Source organism: Brassica napus, chromosome C2 (assembly GCF_020379485.1).
Source record: "Brassica napus cultivar Da-Ae chromosome C2, Da-Ae, whole genome shotgun sequence".
Taxonomy (NCBI): Eukaryota; Viridiplantae; Streptophyta; class Magnoliopsida; order Brassicales; family Brassicaceae; genus Brassica; species Brassica napus.
This window is the reverse complement of record NC_063445.1, coordinates 23,585,431-23,599,417: the sequence shown is the minus strand read 5'-3', so window position 1 is coordinate 23,599,417 and position 13,987 is coordinate 23,585,431. Positions and strand designations below refer to the sequence as shown.

The 13,987-nt window shown below is 42.9% G+C and overlaps 1 protein-coding gene and 1 long non-coding RNA gene across 2 annotated transcripts; one reads left to right on the top strand and one right to left on the bottom strand.

The window, feature by feature from the left end:
* Positions 1-404: 404 nt before the first annotated feature.
* On the bottom strand, positions 405-4,089 carry LOC125582090. Its single transcript, XR_007319942.1, has 3 exons — positions 3,163-4,089; positions 1,908-3,090; positions 405-1,811 (listed from the first exon to the last, which is right to left on the bottom strand). It is a non-coding gene; the product is annotated as an uncharacterized LOC125582090 (long non-coding RNA).
* Positions 4,090-11,622: 7,533 nt separating this feature from the next.
* Positions 11,623-13,793, top strand: LOC106381286 (threonine synthase 2, chloroplastic). Its single transcript, XM_013821180.3, has 2 exons — positions 11,623-12,308; positions 12,709-13,793. Exons 1-2 carry the CDS (start codon positions 11,703-11,705, stop codon positions 13,651-13,653), a joined length of 1,551 nt encoding a protein of 516 aa, XP_013676634.1. The 5' UTR covers positions 11,623-11,702; the 3' UTR covers positions 13,654-13,793.
* Positions 13,794-13,987: the final 194 nt, after the last annotated feature.

The window sequence follows — 13,987 nt, the reverse complement described above, 5'->3', positions numbered from 1 at the left end:
GCCCATTTACCAAATGTAAGTCTTGCAGGCCATACCGGTCTAATACCACGGTCATAGTGAACCAATCCAATTCAATCCCAAACCGGAAAATAACATTTTTCTTTTATTTAGAAACAGCTGAATTAGAGCAAGTCCAACGGGAATCCTTAGCAAAAAATCCTTAGCAAAAAAATATTATGATAATATGTGGGGCCCACAAAATTTAAGAGTTTGTGTCAAATTAATCTTTAGTTAAGGATCAGACTTGTTACTGTGCGCGGGTCCCACCGCCACGTGGGATCCCGCGATTGGCTCTTTCCTTTCTTTTTTTTTTAGCTAAAAAAAGAAGAAAAATAATAAAATAATTTAAAAACCTTACCTCGGTTATCAAGCCAAGAGTAACAGCGTTGCGGATGGTCTTAACACACTCCTAACATCTTATGACTGGAAACAAAAGAGAAAGCAGAACAGCAAGACAACAACATTCTACATGGTTTTCTCAGCTGTTAACACTATGATTTAGAGCAAAACCCGTCATGGTTCTTAGCAGAAAGCCGTTTCAAGAACTCGTAGGTAGTGATCATAGTGGTTGCAGACATTGACACTGAAGCACATCTTGGTCCCAATCCTCTGTAACAAGATGTCCATCCACCTTCCTTAACCAAGTTTCTTATACTCGGTCCACGCCTCCAGTTGTTGTTGTTATTACTAATAACTACTACTATCTTCCCCATCAAGAACCTGCAACCTCGTCTTGATAGTGTCCAGTGGCATTGTGATCAAAGCAGAAACACTCCCAGCAATCGCAGCATTAACTCCTTGAATAGCCATAACCATTTTAGAGTCTGGTTTAACCATGTTACCATTATCTTCTTTTTTCTTACAAACATAACACACCCAACTCCACCCCAGACCCTCTGTACAACCCTTTAACTCCATCAGCTCCAACATATTTAGGAAAGATCAAAACTTTCTATAAAGGGAAAGAAAATTTAAAACGGAAAAGGAAAGGGTTTCAGAAGGAGATCAGTATCATCAAACCAAGAGACGATGGCATTTTTTTTTTGCGCTTGAAACGATCAGGAAGAAGACTATTCGGATCTAACATCTTTGAACGATTCGAAAACAGAACAGATTGATCATCGTAGAAGATAATCTCACCAAGAAATTCGTATCCTTTGCCGGAAAGAGAGTAAAGAGATAAACATACTAATATGATTTCTCTATTATTGTGGGACTAGATATAATGTAACATTTACTAGTTAGATTGGGAACTTCTTATTTTGTATATATAGTTATATACTCATCAGCATATTGTATCAATAAACATACGATTTCACAATATGTTTCATCGCATCAGAGCTAAGATCTTACAAACTATGACCTAATATTTTTTTCTCAAACATATACTTCTAAACTACTATTATGTCTGACGATAATCGTCCACGGTCAATCCTACTACTATTACGGTGACTACACCTGCTATCAATGCTCCGTTGCCATACTACCTTAATCCCTCGGATAATCCGGGGGGCCTTATCACATCTGTTATGCTCAATAGCGAAAACTATTCGGAATGATCGACAGAACTCCGAAACTCGCTTCAGGCGAAGCAGAAAACCGGCTTCATTGACAGGACGGTACCAAAACCTCTGAGCCGGATCTCTCTCGATGGTTAGCTGTGAATTCGATAATTGTTGGATTGATCAAAACATCAATAGATGCAAAGGTTCGTTTGTTCTTGAAGCTAATAAACTTTGGGAAACTCTCCGCTTCCGCTTCTCTCTTAAGAATGGGACAAGAGTGCATCAACTTCAAGATGCAATCACCAACTGCAAGCAAGATGGACAATATGTCCTTGAATATTATGGCCGAATGACGAAGTTATGGGAAGAGATACAGAATCTTAAGACATCTCGACCTTGTACCTGCGACGCAGCTGCCGATATCGAGAAGGAACAAGAAGATTCTCGTGTTCATAAATTCCTATTTGGTCTTGATGATGCGAGATTCTCCTCAATACGTTCTCGTGTTACTGATGAAGAAGCTACCAGATATAAATATATATATTTCAGAGAGAGAGAGAAGAGAGTAATGTCAAGAGAGCACGACAATGCGCGACCTTTTTACAGTTTATACTGTTATCGAGCTAGTACAGACTAGGGTTCCGTTTTATTTTTGTAGATAAACACGAAATTGAGATTCCGGTATAGCTATCACCTAGTATCTAACTGGCTTATATATTCCAGTTCGTTTAACTGAATCGCACGGAAGTTATTGGTTACTAGGCCTAACCGAAGAAAATTAGTAGGTTTTCGATTCCATGTGTTGTTTGGATACGGATAAAAAAATATTACATGATTTTTTCCTAAGGCATTCCTCTTGCATCATGGGACAGAAAATGATCACCATGTTCTAACTTTTTTAACTTTAATTTAAGATCTTTTAAATCACCCATTTTTTTTAAGGAAGGTCTGCATAAAAGCAGACGCTAGCAGGTAAAATGTGTCAATCACGACTAAGGATAAATACAAAAGAGAAACTGGCAAAATGATGTACTATAGGATCAACGGGAGAGAGATGAATTAGGTAATTAGTCAAAATGAACGGCTGAGATAATCCTTCATACCAAACTGAGGAGAGAGAAAATGGATCACCCGCTTTGGTGATATGAATTAAGATGGGATTGGTGTCCATATCGTTGGGACTATTGGGCGGAGTTTGGAAGGAAAGTAGCAGCAGGCAGCAGCAGAAGAGTTAGTGTGTGTAAGAGAAGAGATTAAGCACGTGACCTCTTCTTGTGCACGATTCTTTATCACAGTTTCCACCCTCGCTCGAGTACTTTTATTTTTTACCTAGAGATGCTAAATTTCATGAACAGTGGTAAAATCATCTTGAAAACATATACATGATAAACCACCAAACACTAGTTCAGTGGATTTTATGATTTTCAAGTAATGTCACAACACGATACAAGGACAAAAAATGATATACAAGAACATTTCCCACCTTATTAGCCAGCCCACCACAATGTTTGTATATGTAAGAAGTAAGATCCATTTTCGTTGGTTCGAAACATTCTCCATGTGTACTTAAACCCAAAACCTGCGTCTGTATTGTAAGTCCAGTCTTAACCCGTCTCTACAATGAAGATGTGAAAGCAACTTTGATTGAAAAACGTACCTTAAACACCCATTAGAGATGCAGTAGCTAAGGAAATGGCTGTGGACTACTCATTCTAGCGAGCCAAGATAAACCACATAGAACAGATTGAAGAGTCAAATAAGTAGATTCACAGACTAAACAAGAACCAATCCAATATTATATTATTATCCGAGTTTTTTAGCAAAGCAAACAAAGAAAGACGCGAGTTACATAACAAAGCACACGAGAAAAAGAACCCTAATGGTTAATCAGGCCACTATCAAAAGCTCAAAATCACAGCAAAAATTACATCGTTTATATTGTAACTTGTAAGCTAATTTCACATGACTTGTTCATTTACTGTATCTTTGACCCAATCCGTATTACAAGATTCTGTGGAGAAAACGACAACCTGCATAGTGTTTTTTATTGAAAAGGAAAAGGTGCCATCACTATCAATTTTGATAATTGATCATACCATAGGTACACTTCAAAATTATATCATTAATGCTTTCTATGCTTTTAATATACAAATCACAGGCACACACTATTGATTCTTGAATCTGGATTATGACATACAAACCATTACACTCACAATCTTATCTTCATATATAATTACTTGATTAAGAAGGCACGAACTCACAATAATTCTTGTATTCATGAGGATGTCTTCAATTTTTCTCATAAGAGTATAATCCTCTAATGAGGAATGTGCTTAACCATTGATGAACTAACTAATCATCTTATAAAATATAAATCAGTATTTTACTCAATATTATTTTATAAATATGCATCATGATAGATGAATAAGATCGTACCATTTTTAAACGTTAGTGTTTTTCTGATCTGTAACAATCTAATTCTCATATATAATATGATTCATGAATGTTTAAAGATTAATTTGTGTTTAGTGCCTGTTACAATACAAAAGGTACCACGTAACGTTTAAAAAAATCAGTAATCATGTTTTCTCAAAAAAAAATCAGTAATCATGTACATAAAAAAAACATCTGAATAATTGATTTTCTAGAATTTGGAATGATAAGGGCACGTCCAACGGGAAGATTATAATGGGTTCTTAAAGCCAAAATATATAAAAATAATGATAAAACAAAAAAAAAAAAGTAAGAGGCGATTTTAAAAATAGGCCAGTAAGAGCACCATTAAACTTTTTTTTTTAATGTCTGATTAATTATGCTATTACAACGATGAGAAATATTACATAGACGATTCTACAGCCGACAATTCTACCATCATATGAGAATGCACGTGTGACTGTATCGCTCCGAGCCGCCTTATGAGATCCATGTTCGATGATACGTCCTTGCACCATGCTGAATACCTCTTGTAACCCTTTTTCTCCATGATCTGCATAATTTGCGTTTTCTGAGGTTTGAATCCCAGACCTTCTGGTGTAAAAGCATTAATGAACTCTTAGTCAAACCACTAGACTAAAAGGGCTTTCCACCATTAACCCTTAATTTTTAATTTTTATTTTTTTGGTTTTTTCTCTGATTAAAAAAAAATTAAAAATGAACCAATCTCGGGTATCCACGTGTCAGTGGGATCCGCGAAACAGTACAAGAATACTAAATCTGGTATTTTTGGCACCCTTTCTTTCTTTTTATGGTGGACCCCACCACTAAGCACTCCTTTAAGAAGCGCCTCTAATACTCATTTTGCCATTTGTCAATCTTTGACTGGTTTGCTATTTTAAACTAAAAGAAAATTTGACAAAAAAGTTATGGATGAATAAAATTATTATTATTATTAGGATAAGAGACCGTCTTTTAGATGTTGTCCATTGAGGGTGCTCTAAAGCATTTAAGACCATGATTAACCCGGAGTTCTTAGAGTGGTGTTCTTAACTTCCGCTAAGAACCCGCATCCTAAAAACCCCGGGTTAATCATACTCTAAGTATAGTTGAATAGTGATATATTTAATACTTTATGTTTATAAGTAAAATAGTTTCTGACCACTAAAGTGTCAACATTCTTCTCTCCAATCAGTTTCAGTGTCTCTGTACTTTACTGTCTACACTCTCTTTTATCATGGCTTTTTTTTTAACACGAGAATTAATTAATTAGACCTCCAACCAAAACTACTTGGGGAAAGCAGAGTACATAGCAGATTTGGCTAAAGTATCAGCCATAGAGTTTTTTTATCGCGGAATGAAACTAAAAGAAATGCGAGAAAAACGATAAGATAGAGCCTCGATGTCCCGAATGATTCCGTAGATATCCGCCGAGTGATACTTCGAGGAGAGGGCATTGATGAGTGCCGGGCAGTCTGACTTGATGCAGATTAAAGTGATTCCAGCGTCGACGGCGTGGAGGAGGGCTGACTGGATGACGAGTGCTTCAGCCATCAGAGGTGATGAGATGAATTCAAACATACAGGTGCCTTGTAGAGTGATAGTCTTCTCAGGTGTTAGGATATACCAGCCACACCCTGCTCTGTTCGTGGACGAGTGCCAGGCTGCGTCAGTGAAGCAGGCCGGTTCAGTGGTGATCGTGAGTGTCGGTGGTAATCGAGGATTCCGTGCGATAGGAGGATCAAGGCCTGGTAGTTGCGCTGCATTCCATTCCCGGGCGTTAGCAATGGCTTTGGAGAGAATATCAGTAGGTTCAAAATTCCTGTTCTCGAAGATAAGGTAGTTCCTTGCTGTCCAAATTGCCCAGCAAATCAATGGGAAGATCGTTTCTTTGATTCCTAATGGCGGAAGGTTGATGTAGTTCGCTGACTCCAGAAAAATTGTTGCAAGAGTAGATGTATCTGTCAGTATGAACTCGTTTCTCCAGATACTTGTTGACCAGATTCGACGTGTGAACGCACAGTGGAGGAAGATGTGATCCGCCGTCTCTAGTTCACCACATCGTCTAGAAGAAATGTTGGTAAGCATTCCCCGTTTTGCTAGATTTTCTCCCAGCGGCAGGGCTCCACGGAATATCTTCCATAAGAATAGATGAAGCTTTGGGGAGGTCTTGCAGGTCCAGATGCCTTTGTTTAACGCGTGCTCCGTAGTTCGTTGAGCTTCAGTGGCTTCGTTGTCCTCAACCTGGATCATAAAGGCTGCTACGAAGTACCCAGACTTAACCGAGTATACTCCTATCTTTGAAGCTAGCCACGCATAAGAATCAGGTGCTCCCGTAATACTTGGTCTGATACAGAGGATCTCAGGAAGAAGATGTGGCATAATGCTTGTTATTTGGTTGATATTCCATTCTCCACTTCCTCTGCAGATGAGATCAGATACAAACAAATCTTGGTCGCTTTCTTTTACTGGTCCAAACGGGACAGTAGGGTGATCAAGTCTTAGCCAAGGGTCCTTCCAGACCCGTGTTCCATCCCCATTCCCTATGACCTTACCCAGTCGGGTAACCAATAGATCTCTACCCGCAATGATACTCCTCCATCCGTGCGACATTGTCTTTGTTTCAGAAACCTGGAGGAAAGAAGCCTTAGTACAGTATTTTCCTCTTAGTATGCGGGACAGCAGGCAGTCGGGTTTTGTGATGATCTGCCAAGCTTGTTTGGCCAGCAGTGCCTTGTTGAAGGCCTGAATATCTCTAATACCTAACCCTCCGTGAGCTTTAGGCTTGATAAGCTTCTCCCAAGCCACCCAGCACATTTCTTTCTCCTCCGGTGACGAATCCCACCAAAATCTCGTTAGAGCGGATTGGATTCGATCGCATAAGCTCATAGGAAGGAGGAAGCACGTCATAGAGAAAGAAGGAACCACTGTAAGTACAGACTTCAACATAACCAGTTTGCCAGCGCTTGATAGGCGACATGTAGCCCAAGAAGCCGCTTTGCTTCTGATACGGTCGACAATTCCGGTAAAAAGGTCCCTTTTTCGCCGACCGAAGTGTTCCGAGAGACCCAAATACTTGCCCGTTCCTCCTTCTTTTTCAATCCCGAGGTGTATTTTAACACGTTGCCGTATTACCTGCGGGGTCTTGGCTGAGAAGGTGATGGAAGATTTCGTAGCATTGATCAATTGGCCCGACGCCATCTTGTATTGTTCAAGGATATGCATCAGTGCCGAGCAGCTCTCTTCATCTGTATTGAGGAAGAACATGGTATCATCCGCAAACAAGAGATGATTCAGTCGGGGGGCTGGTATAGCAACTCTGAGACCGGCTAGATGACCGCTTCTTTGAGCTCGTTTGCACAAACCGGAAAGGACCTCTCCACAAAGAATGAAGAGATACAGGGATAGCGGGTCGCCTTGTCGAATGCCTCTTGACGGTATCACTCTTCCATGAATAGAGTCGTTAACTAGGAAGGAGTATGTCACTGATGTAACGCATTGCATGATTAAGGCGACCAGATGAGACGCAAACCCGAATCTTAGTAGCACCGTCTTGATGAAATTCCACTCTAACCGATCATAAGCTTTACTCATATCAGTCTTGACCGCCATAGAGCAATTCACCACAGCCTCGGAGTTTTTAAGAGTATGGAGGATCTCATGAGTAATGAGTACATTGTCGGAGATAGCTCGACCGGGTACAAAGGCTGATTGCGTTTCCGAGATGATTCCTTGAAGGGTAGCTTTGATACGGAGTGAAATAATATTGGTGATGACTTTGTATGTGATGTTACACAGCGCTATTGGCCGGTAGTCAGCTACACTCTTCGCATTTGTGATCTTCGGTATCAGTCTAATATAGGTGACGTTTGTTGTTGGTGGCATAACCCCTGTCCTGAAGAAAGCGTGCACCTTCGTAATCAGTGACTGTCCGATTGTGTTCCAATTTGAATGGAATAAGCTCGCAGAGAATCCATCCGGTCCTGGAGCCTTGTCCGGATGGATTAAGAAGAGGGCGTGTTTGATCTCGTCAGCCTCTGGAGTTGTACCGAGGCTCTGATTCACTTCACCTGAGAGGCTCGGTTTGAGTGCTGAGTGCACAATGTCCTTCGTCAAGTCTGAGGTCCCGCCATGGTTTTCTGAAGTGAACATGGCATTGAAATAAGAAGAAATCTGGTCTGCAATTTGATCCTCTTCGAAGAAAGCCTTTCCCTCTGAATCCTCTATGACTGACATCCTGTTGCGTGCTCTGCATCCCTTGGCCATCGCATGGAAGAACCCCGAATTTTTATCCCCTGCAGAGAGCCACATAATTCTACTGCATTGCCGCCAAAATTCTTCTTCATCTCTGTATGCAATGTGAAGCTTGGCGTTAAGAGATCCCTGGGGGTCGATCATGGTCGTTTCTAGGCTCAGCTTTAACTGATTTATAGCTTCTTTGCTGTTGAAAGACTGTTCTCTGGACCACGTTGCGATAGCTTTGCGGCATCGCGAAAGCTTCGCGTCCATGGTTAGGTTGGGATCAGCATTCCAGACTTCGGCAATTAGATTTCTAACCTCAGCGTTATCTTTCAATCTGCGGTCATACCTGAATAGCCGGTTCTTGCGTCGCTTTGCTGAGTCAAAGACCGTGATCACTGGTCTGTGGTCTGACGTATCAAAATTCAGGTAATGGCATCTGCCCGTAGGAAAACAGTCTGACCATGCTGGGTTAACTAGGACCCTGTCGAGCCGACAGAATACAAGGTGAGTTCGTCGACGCCCTCTCCACGATAAAGAGATGCCCGTGTGTTTGAGGTCGAATAGGTCGCAATTGGAAAGCATATTCCGAAAGGCTCCAAACGAGCCTTTTGCTCTCTCCGGTCCGCCAGATTTCTCGCTGTTGTCTATGATCTCGTTAAAATCTCCGGCTAATATCCATGCAAAGTTTCGTGATAGGGAGAGTGATATAAGGAGGTCCCATACCATAAACCGGTGTTGTGTTTCAGGATCTCCATAAACAAAGGTTGCAAACAAAGATGACCCTTTATGATTAATGATAGTATCTATTACATTCTTGGATGAATAGAGAATCTGTAAATCTATGTCTTGCTTCCAAAAGAGGGCAAGTCCGCCACTATTCGGCCTCTCCGGGGGAACCAAATATCTATGCATTGCCCCAAGGAAGTCAAGCTCTTGCAGTACGAAGGCATCTGGATTCTTTATTTCCATGAGGAAGATTATATCAAGGGAAGCTTGTTGATTAAGCTCCTTGATCCGCTGAACTGTCGTGGGGTTCCCCAGTCCACGACAGTTCCAGCTTAGCATTGCTAAGGAAGATCGCGATTTCGCAGATGAAAATCCATCTGCGGTTTCGCTACTGGCGGGATCAGTGTAATTGGCGGAGCTGTGGAGGCGGTAGTTCTTCTCTGCTTCCTTGCGGGTTTTGGTGCTTGGGCTTTGGAAGTTCCCGGCGAGGTTTGTAGCTGGTTCAGATTTCTTTTTTTGGATCCCATACCAGCATAGACTTTTGGACTGAGCCTAACATGGGTACGAGACGCTCCCGACCTAGCCGGCCTGCCTCTTCTTCTTACTGGGTTTACACCCCCATTACTGGGACTTGTTGTCTGAGAAAAAGTGGCCGTATCCTGGTGGTTAGTAGGTGCTGGGGATGCGAGAGCCGCGTTGGTTGAAGCTTGGATAATATTTGCTGCGGTTTCTTCCACTGTACCGTCCAGTTCGGTTTGCAGCACCCGTTGTTGTCTAGCTGCCCTCTCTGTTGGGTCGTCGACGTTCAGATACTGTAGAGTAACTTCTCTCAGCTCTTCCATCACCTTTTCTCTAGATGGAATGTTCGGGGGCGTCAAGACATTATTCGCGACCAGGACCTGTTCTGAATGTTGTCTGGAGGCGCCCTTTTGTGATCGTTGAGCTGTTGCTTCATGATCTGGAACTGATGGTTTTGTTCTCCATTGGGGGTGAGATGATCAGATGTTTGTTGCTCCGACTGTAATTGCGTTTGCTATCCTTCATTGAGTGGTGGGAAGTCCGTCCTGTCTAAATTACGTCCTAAAGAGGGCCTGGGTGAGTGGCTACTCCTTCGTTGCGAGGTTGCTTCCTGATCCGCTAGTGTGGATTTGGCTTTCCACTGAAGTCTCGGGGAGTTACGACGGTTGTCTCTATCCTCCTGTTGATGCTCTCCTCCATTTTGATGCAAACGGCGCCTTGAGTATGGTGGGGAGTAGTAAGCATGTTCTCTCTGCTCATCTGGGGGCGCAGAGATCTCATTTGCTGCAGTCTGAATAGCAGGTTGAGCTGGGTGGGCTAACTTATTCCTCGGTCCCGTTGGGCGAGGTGCAGCTGCTGAGATTCTCTCACCAAATGGTCTCCCATGACGGTCGTATCTTTGTTGAAACGGTCGATTCTGCGGCATAATGTGCTCCCTAGACTCCCGCAGGGGGGAGCGCCTGGCGGTTAGAGATTCCGTTCGTTGCATAGGAGCTACACCATTATCAGTATGAGTGTTTGCGGCATCACTTGGTTTCTCAGGGCACTGGGATTGTAGGTGGGAGAAACGAAAGCAGTAGGTGCAGTGGTTTCCCAATCTCTCATACTCCAGGGTGATTATACTTTCTTCGCCAGTATCGAAATCCAGAGTGGGTTCCATTGCCAAAGGTTTCAGGCCATCCACAATAACCCTGACGCGTGCTGAGGACCGTGTGACGGCATAGCTCTCAAGTTCTCCAAGTTCCAGGCCAATGTTTCTGACCACTTTCTCATGCCAGTAATGCAAAGGGATGCCTCTGATATTTATCCAGAACGGTATCTGAGATGGGAAAGTTGGTGAGATGATTGGTTCCCATCGTTGGACGATGAGCATCCATCGTCCAAATTGATAGGGTCTGTTACGCAAGACCTCCTGAATGTCTTCCTCCGCCTCAAAACGAAACTGAAAGCAGTCTCTTCCTAGGTCAGAGCCGAATGATGGATCGACGTCCCATTTCTTAGCCAAATAAGGTAAGACCGAACTCATCTTTTGTTCCCTAGGGTTAGTGAGACGTCGACCAGTGTGAGTAAGTTGTCTTTGATGAGTTCTGATTCTCTGGGGAGCTGTTGGGTTTCCTGTGATGGTTTTACCCTTTTCCTCAGCCGTAAAGCGTCTAGCCATTGCAAACTAGGGATGCAAAGGGAGACAGAGACAGGCCTGTGGGAAGTGTTGATGTTGTCTTTCGTACGGTGCACGGTAGTAGGTTTTGAGGTGACTATCAGGTTGCCAAAGTATAGATGTTGGAACTTAGAAGCGAGGTAAAGCAGAGTATGAAGTAGGTGCAAAGTCAAGGTTTAGATTTAGAGGAGTGACAGTCGACTCTAAGCCCTCTCTAACAGTCCTGGAGGGAGGTTAGATCATCTTGGGGGGGGGGGGTAGGAAGCCAAGGCTGGTGTTTAAGACACTTGGTGGGGAAGGCAGATGCCTTGCCGGCCATTGCCGGCGAAACGGTGAGGAAGAATTACAACCAGTGGTATTGCAAATTTTGAAAAGTTTTCTAAAAGGTGAAAGAAACCAAGTTGGTGAAAAAATCAGAGGGAAAAGTGATACGAAAACATTACCAAAAGGGGAAGCAAACCGGGTAGTTGCAAACCGTGGGTGGTGAAACCGGGTTTACTCAGAATGTCTCGATAAGTGCGCCAGAGAGAGTTTGGCTGACTTAAAGAAAGAAAATTAGAACCGACAAATCATGGAATATTCTAAAGGTCCAAAACCATTTCATTTTTCTTGAAGCAATCATGGCTTACTTCTCTCTTCTCCACTCCGCCACCTACTTTCCTTCCCACTCTAAAACCTCCTTCAAACCTCACTCCACCGCCTCATCCACCGTCCGATGCACCTCCCAAACCACTCCCTCTCCCGCTGCTCCGCCGCAGAAACACCGCCGCTCCGATGAGAACATCCGCGACGAGGCTCGCCGCCGTCCTCAGCTCCAAAACCTCTCCGCACGCTACGTCCCCTTCGACGCTCCGCCGCTCTCCACTGAGTCCTACTCCCTCGACGAGATCGTCTACCGCTCCCAATCCGGCGGCCTCCTCGACGTCGAGCACGACTTCGCTGCCCTGAAACGCTACGACGGGGCATTCTGGCGTAACCTTTTCGACTCACGCGTCGGTAAAACCACTTGGCCGTACGGATCAGGCGTCTGGTCAAAGAAAGAGTGGGTTCTTCCCGAGATCAACGACGACGACATCGTTTCCGCCTTTGAAGGAAACTCAAACCTTTTCTGGGCCGAGAGGTTCGGGAAACAGTACCTTCAGATGAATGATCTCTGGGTGAAACACTGTGGTATCAGCCACACGGGCTCGTTCAAAGATCTTGGCATGACTGTTCTTGTGTCTCAGGTTAACTAAAAATACATTTTATATATTAAAATATTAATTATATTTAATTATGAAATATCATAATATTTTTTTAATATTATTTATAAATTAAAATACCCAAAATTTAAATTATCTGATTTTTTAATCCAAAAAACTCAAACTATCTAATATTTTCTTCGAAAATTTGAATTAGTCAAAATTATCCAAAACAACAACCAAACTAGAACCAAATTAGATTTCTTGGAACCTAACCGATTTCCAACTTTTTTATCGAACCGAACCAAAAATCAAATTAACCGAACATAATCTTAGCATGAAGGTTCTTGTTCTTTTACTGAAAAGAAAATATTGGATAATTTGAGTTTTTGGGATAAAATATAACTCATGATTTGAAATATTTTGGATGGTTCTTGTTTCTCAGGTGAACCGTCTCCGGAAAATGAACAAACCAGTCGTCGGGGTCGGTTGTGCCTCCACCGGAGATACATCCGCCGCGCTCTCCGCATACTGCGCCGCCGCAGGAATCCCCTCCATCGTCTTCTTACCGGCGGACAAAATCTCCACGGCTCAGCTCGTGCAACCTATCGCAAACGGAGCGTTTGTGCTAAGCATCGACACTGACTTCGACGGGTGCATGCATCTGATACGAGAAGTCACGGCGGAGCTCCCTATCTACCTAGCCAACTCTCTCAATAGCCTCCGTCTCGAAGGTCAAAAGACGGCGGCCATTGAGATCTTGCAGCAGTTCAACTGGGAAGTTCCAGACTGGGTCATCGTCCCTGGAGGGAACCTCGGTAACATCTACGCGTTTTACAAAGGGTTCCACATGTGTAAAGAGCTAGGGCTTGTTGATAGGATCCCTAGGCTTGTGTGTGCTCAAGCTGCTAACGCAAACCCACTTTACTTGCACTACAAGTCAGGGTTTGATCAAGACTTTAACCCAATGAAAGCAGACACAACGTTTGCTTCCGCTATCCAGATAGGTGATCCCGTCTCGATAGATAGAGCTGTGTATGCTTTGAAAAAGTCTAATGGGATTGTTGAGGAAGCTACTGAGGAGGAGTTGATGGACGCAACGGCTCTTGCTGATTCTACAGGTATGTTTATATGTCCACACACTGGTGTTGCGTTGACGGCTCTGATGAAGCTGAGGAAAGCTGGAGTTATAGAAGCTAATGACCGGACGGCGGTGGTGAGTACAGCTCATGGGTTGAAGTTTACGCAGAGTAAGATCGATTATCATTCCAAGAGCATACAAGAGATGGCTTGTAGGTTGGCCAACCCACCGGTTAAGGTTAAGGCAGAGTTTGGTTCGGTTATGGATGTTCTTAAGGAGTATCTTAAGAACAATGAATCTAAATGTTGATTAAAATATGTTTTGTTAAAGTGTGTTTCTTCCGGAACAATTCTTGTCTCTAGGGCATATTTATGTCCCTATGAAATTTGCTTGCTTAATTAGAGGAACTTGATGAAAATAACTTAACTAGTAAAAATTGTTGCATTGTATCACAAGTTTAAAACAAGTTTTTAAGGAGAGTTTAACAACACCACATAGCTAGAGCAGTGCTTGTCTACTCTTAATAGTTCTAATATGATTCTTTCATAAATAGCTAGCTAGAGAAGAGCTTTATTACTTGCAGATAATCTTCTGCCACCAACAAAACCTTAACAGCGACCACAACGCCCCAGACCGCCACAAC

Coding starts and splice junctions, on each gene's coding strand:
- LOC106381286 (XM_013821180.3), top strand. CDS start 11,703: ATGGCTTACTTCTCTCTTCTCCACTCCGCCACCTACTTTCCTTCCCAC. Junction 12,309..12,708: donor TGACTGTTCTTGTGTCTCAG/GTTAACTAAAAA, acceptor CTTGTTTCTCAG/GTGAACCGTCTCCGGAAAAT.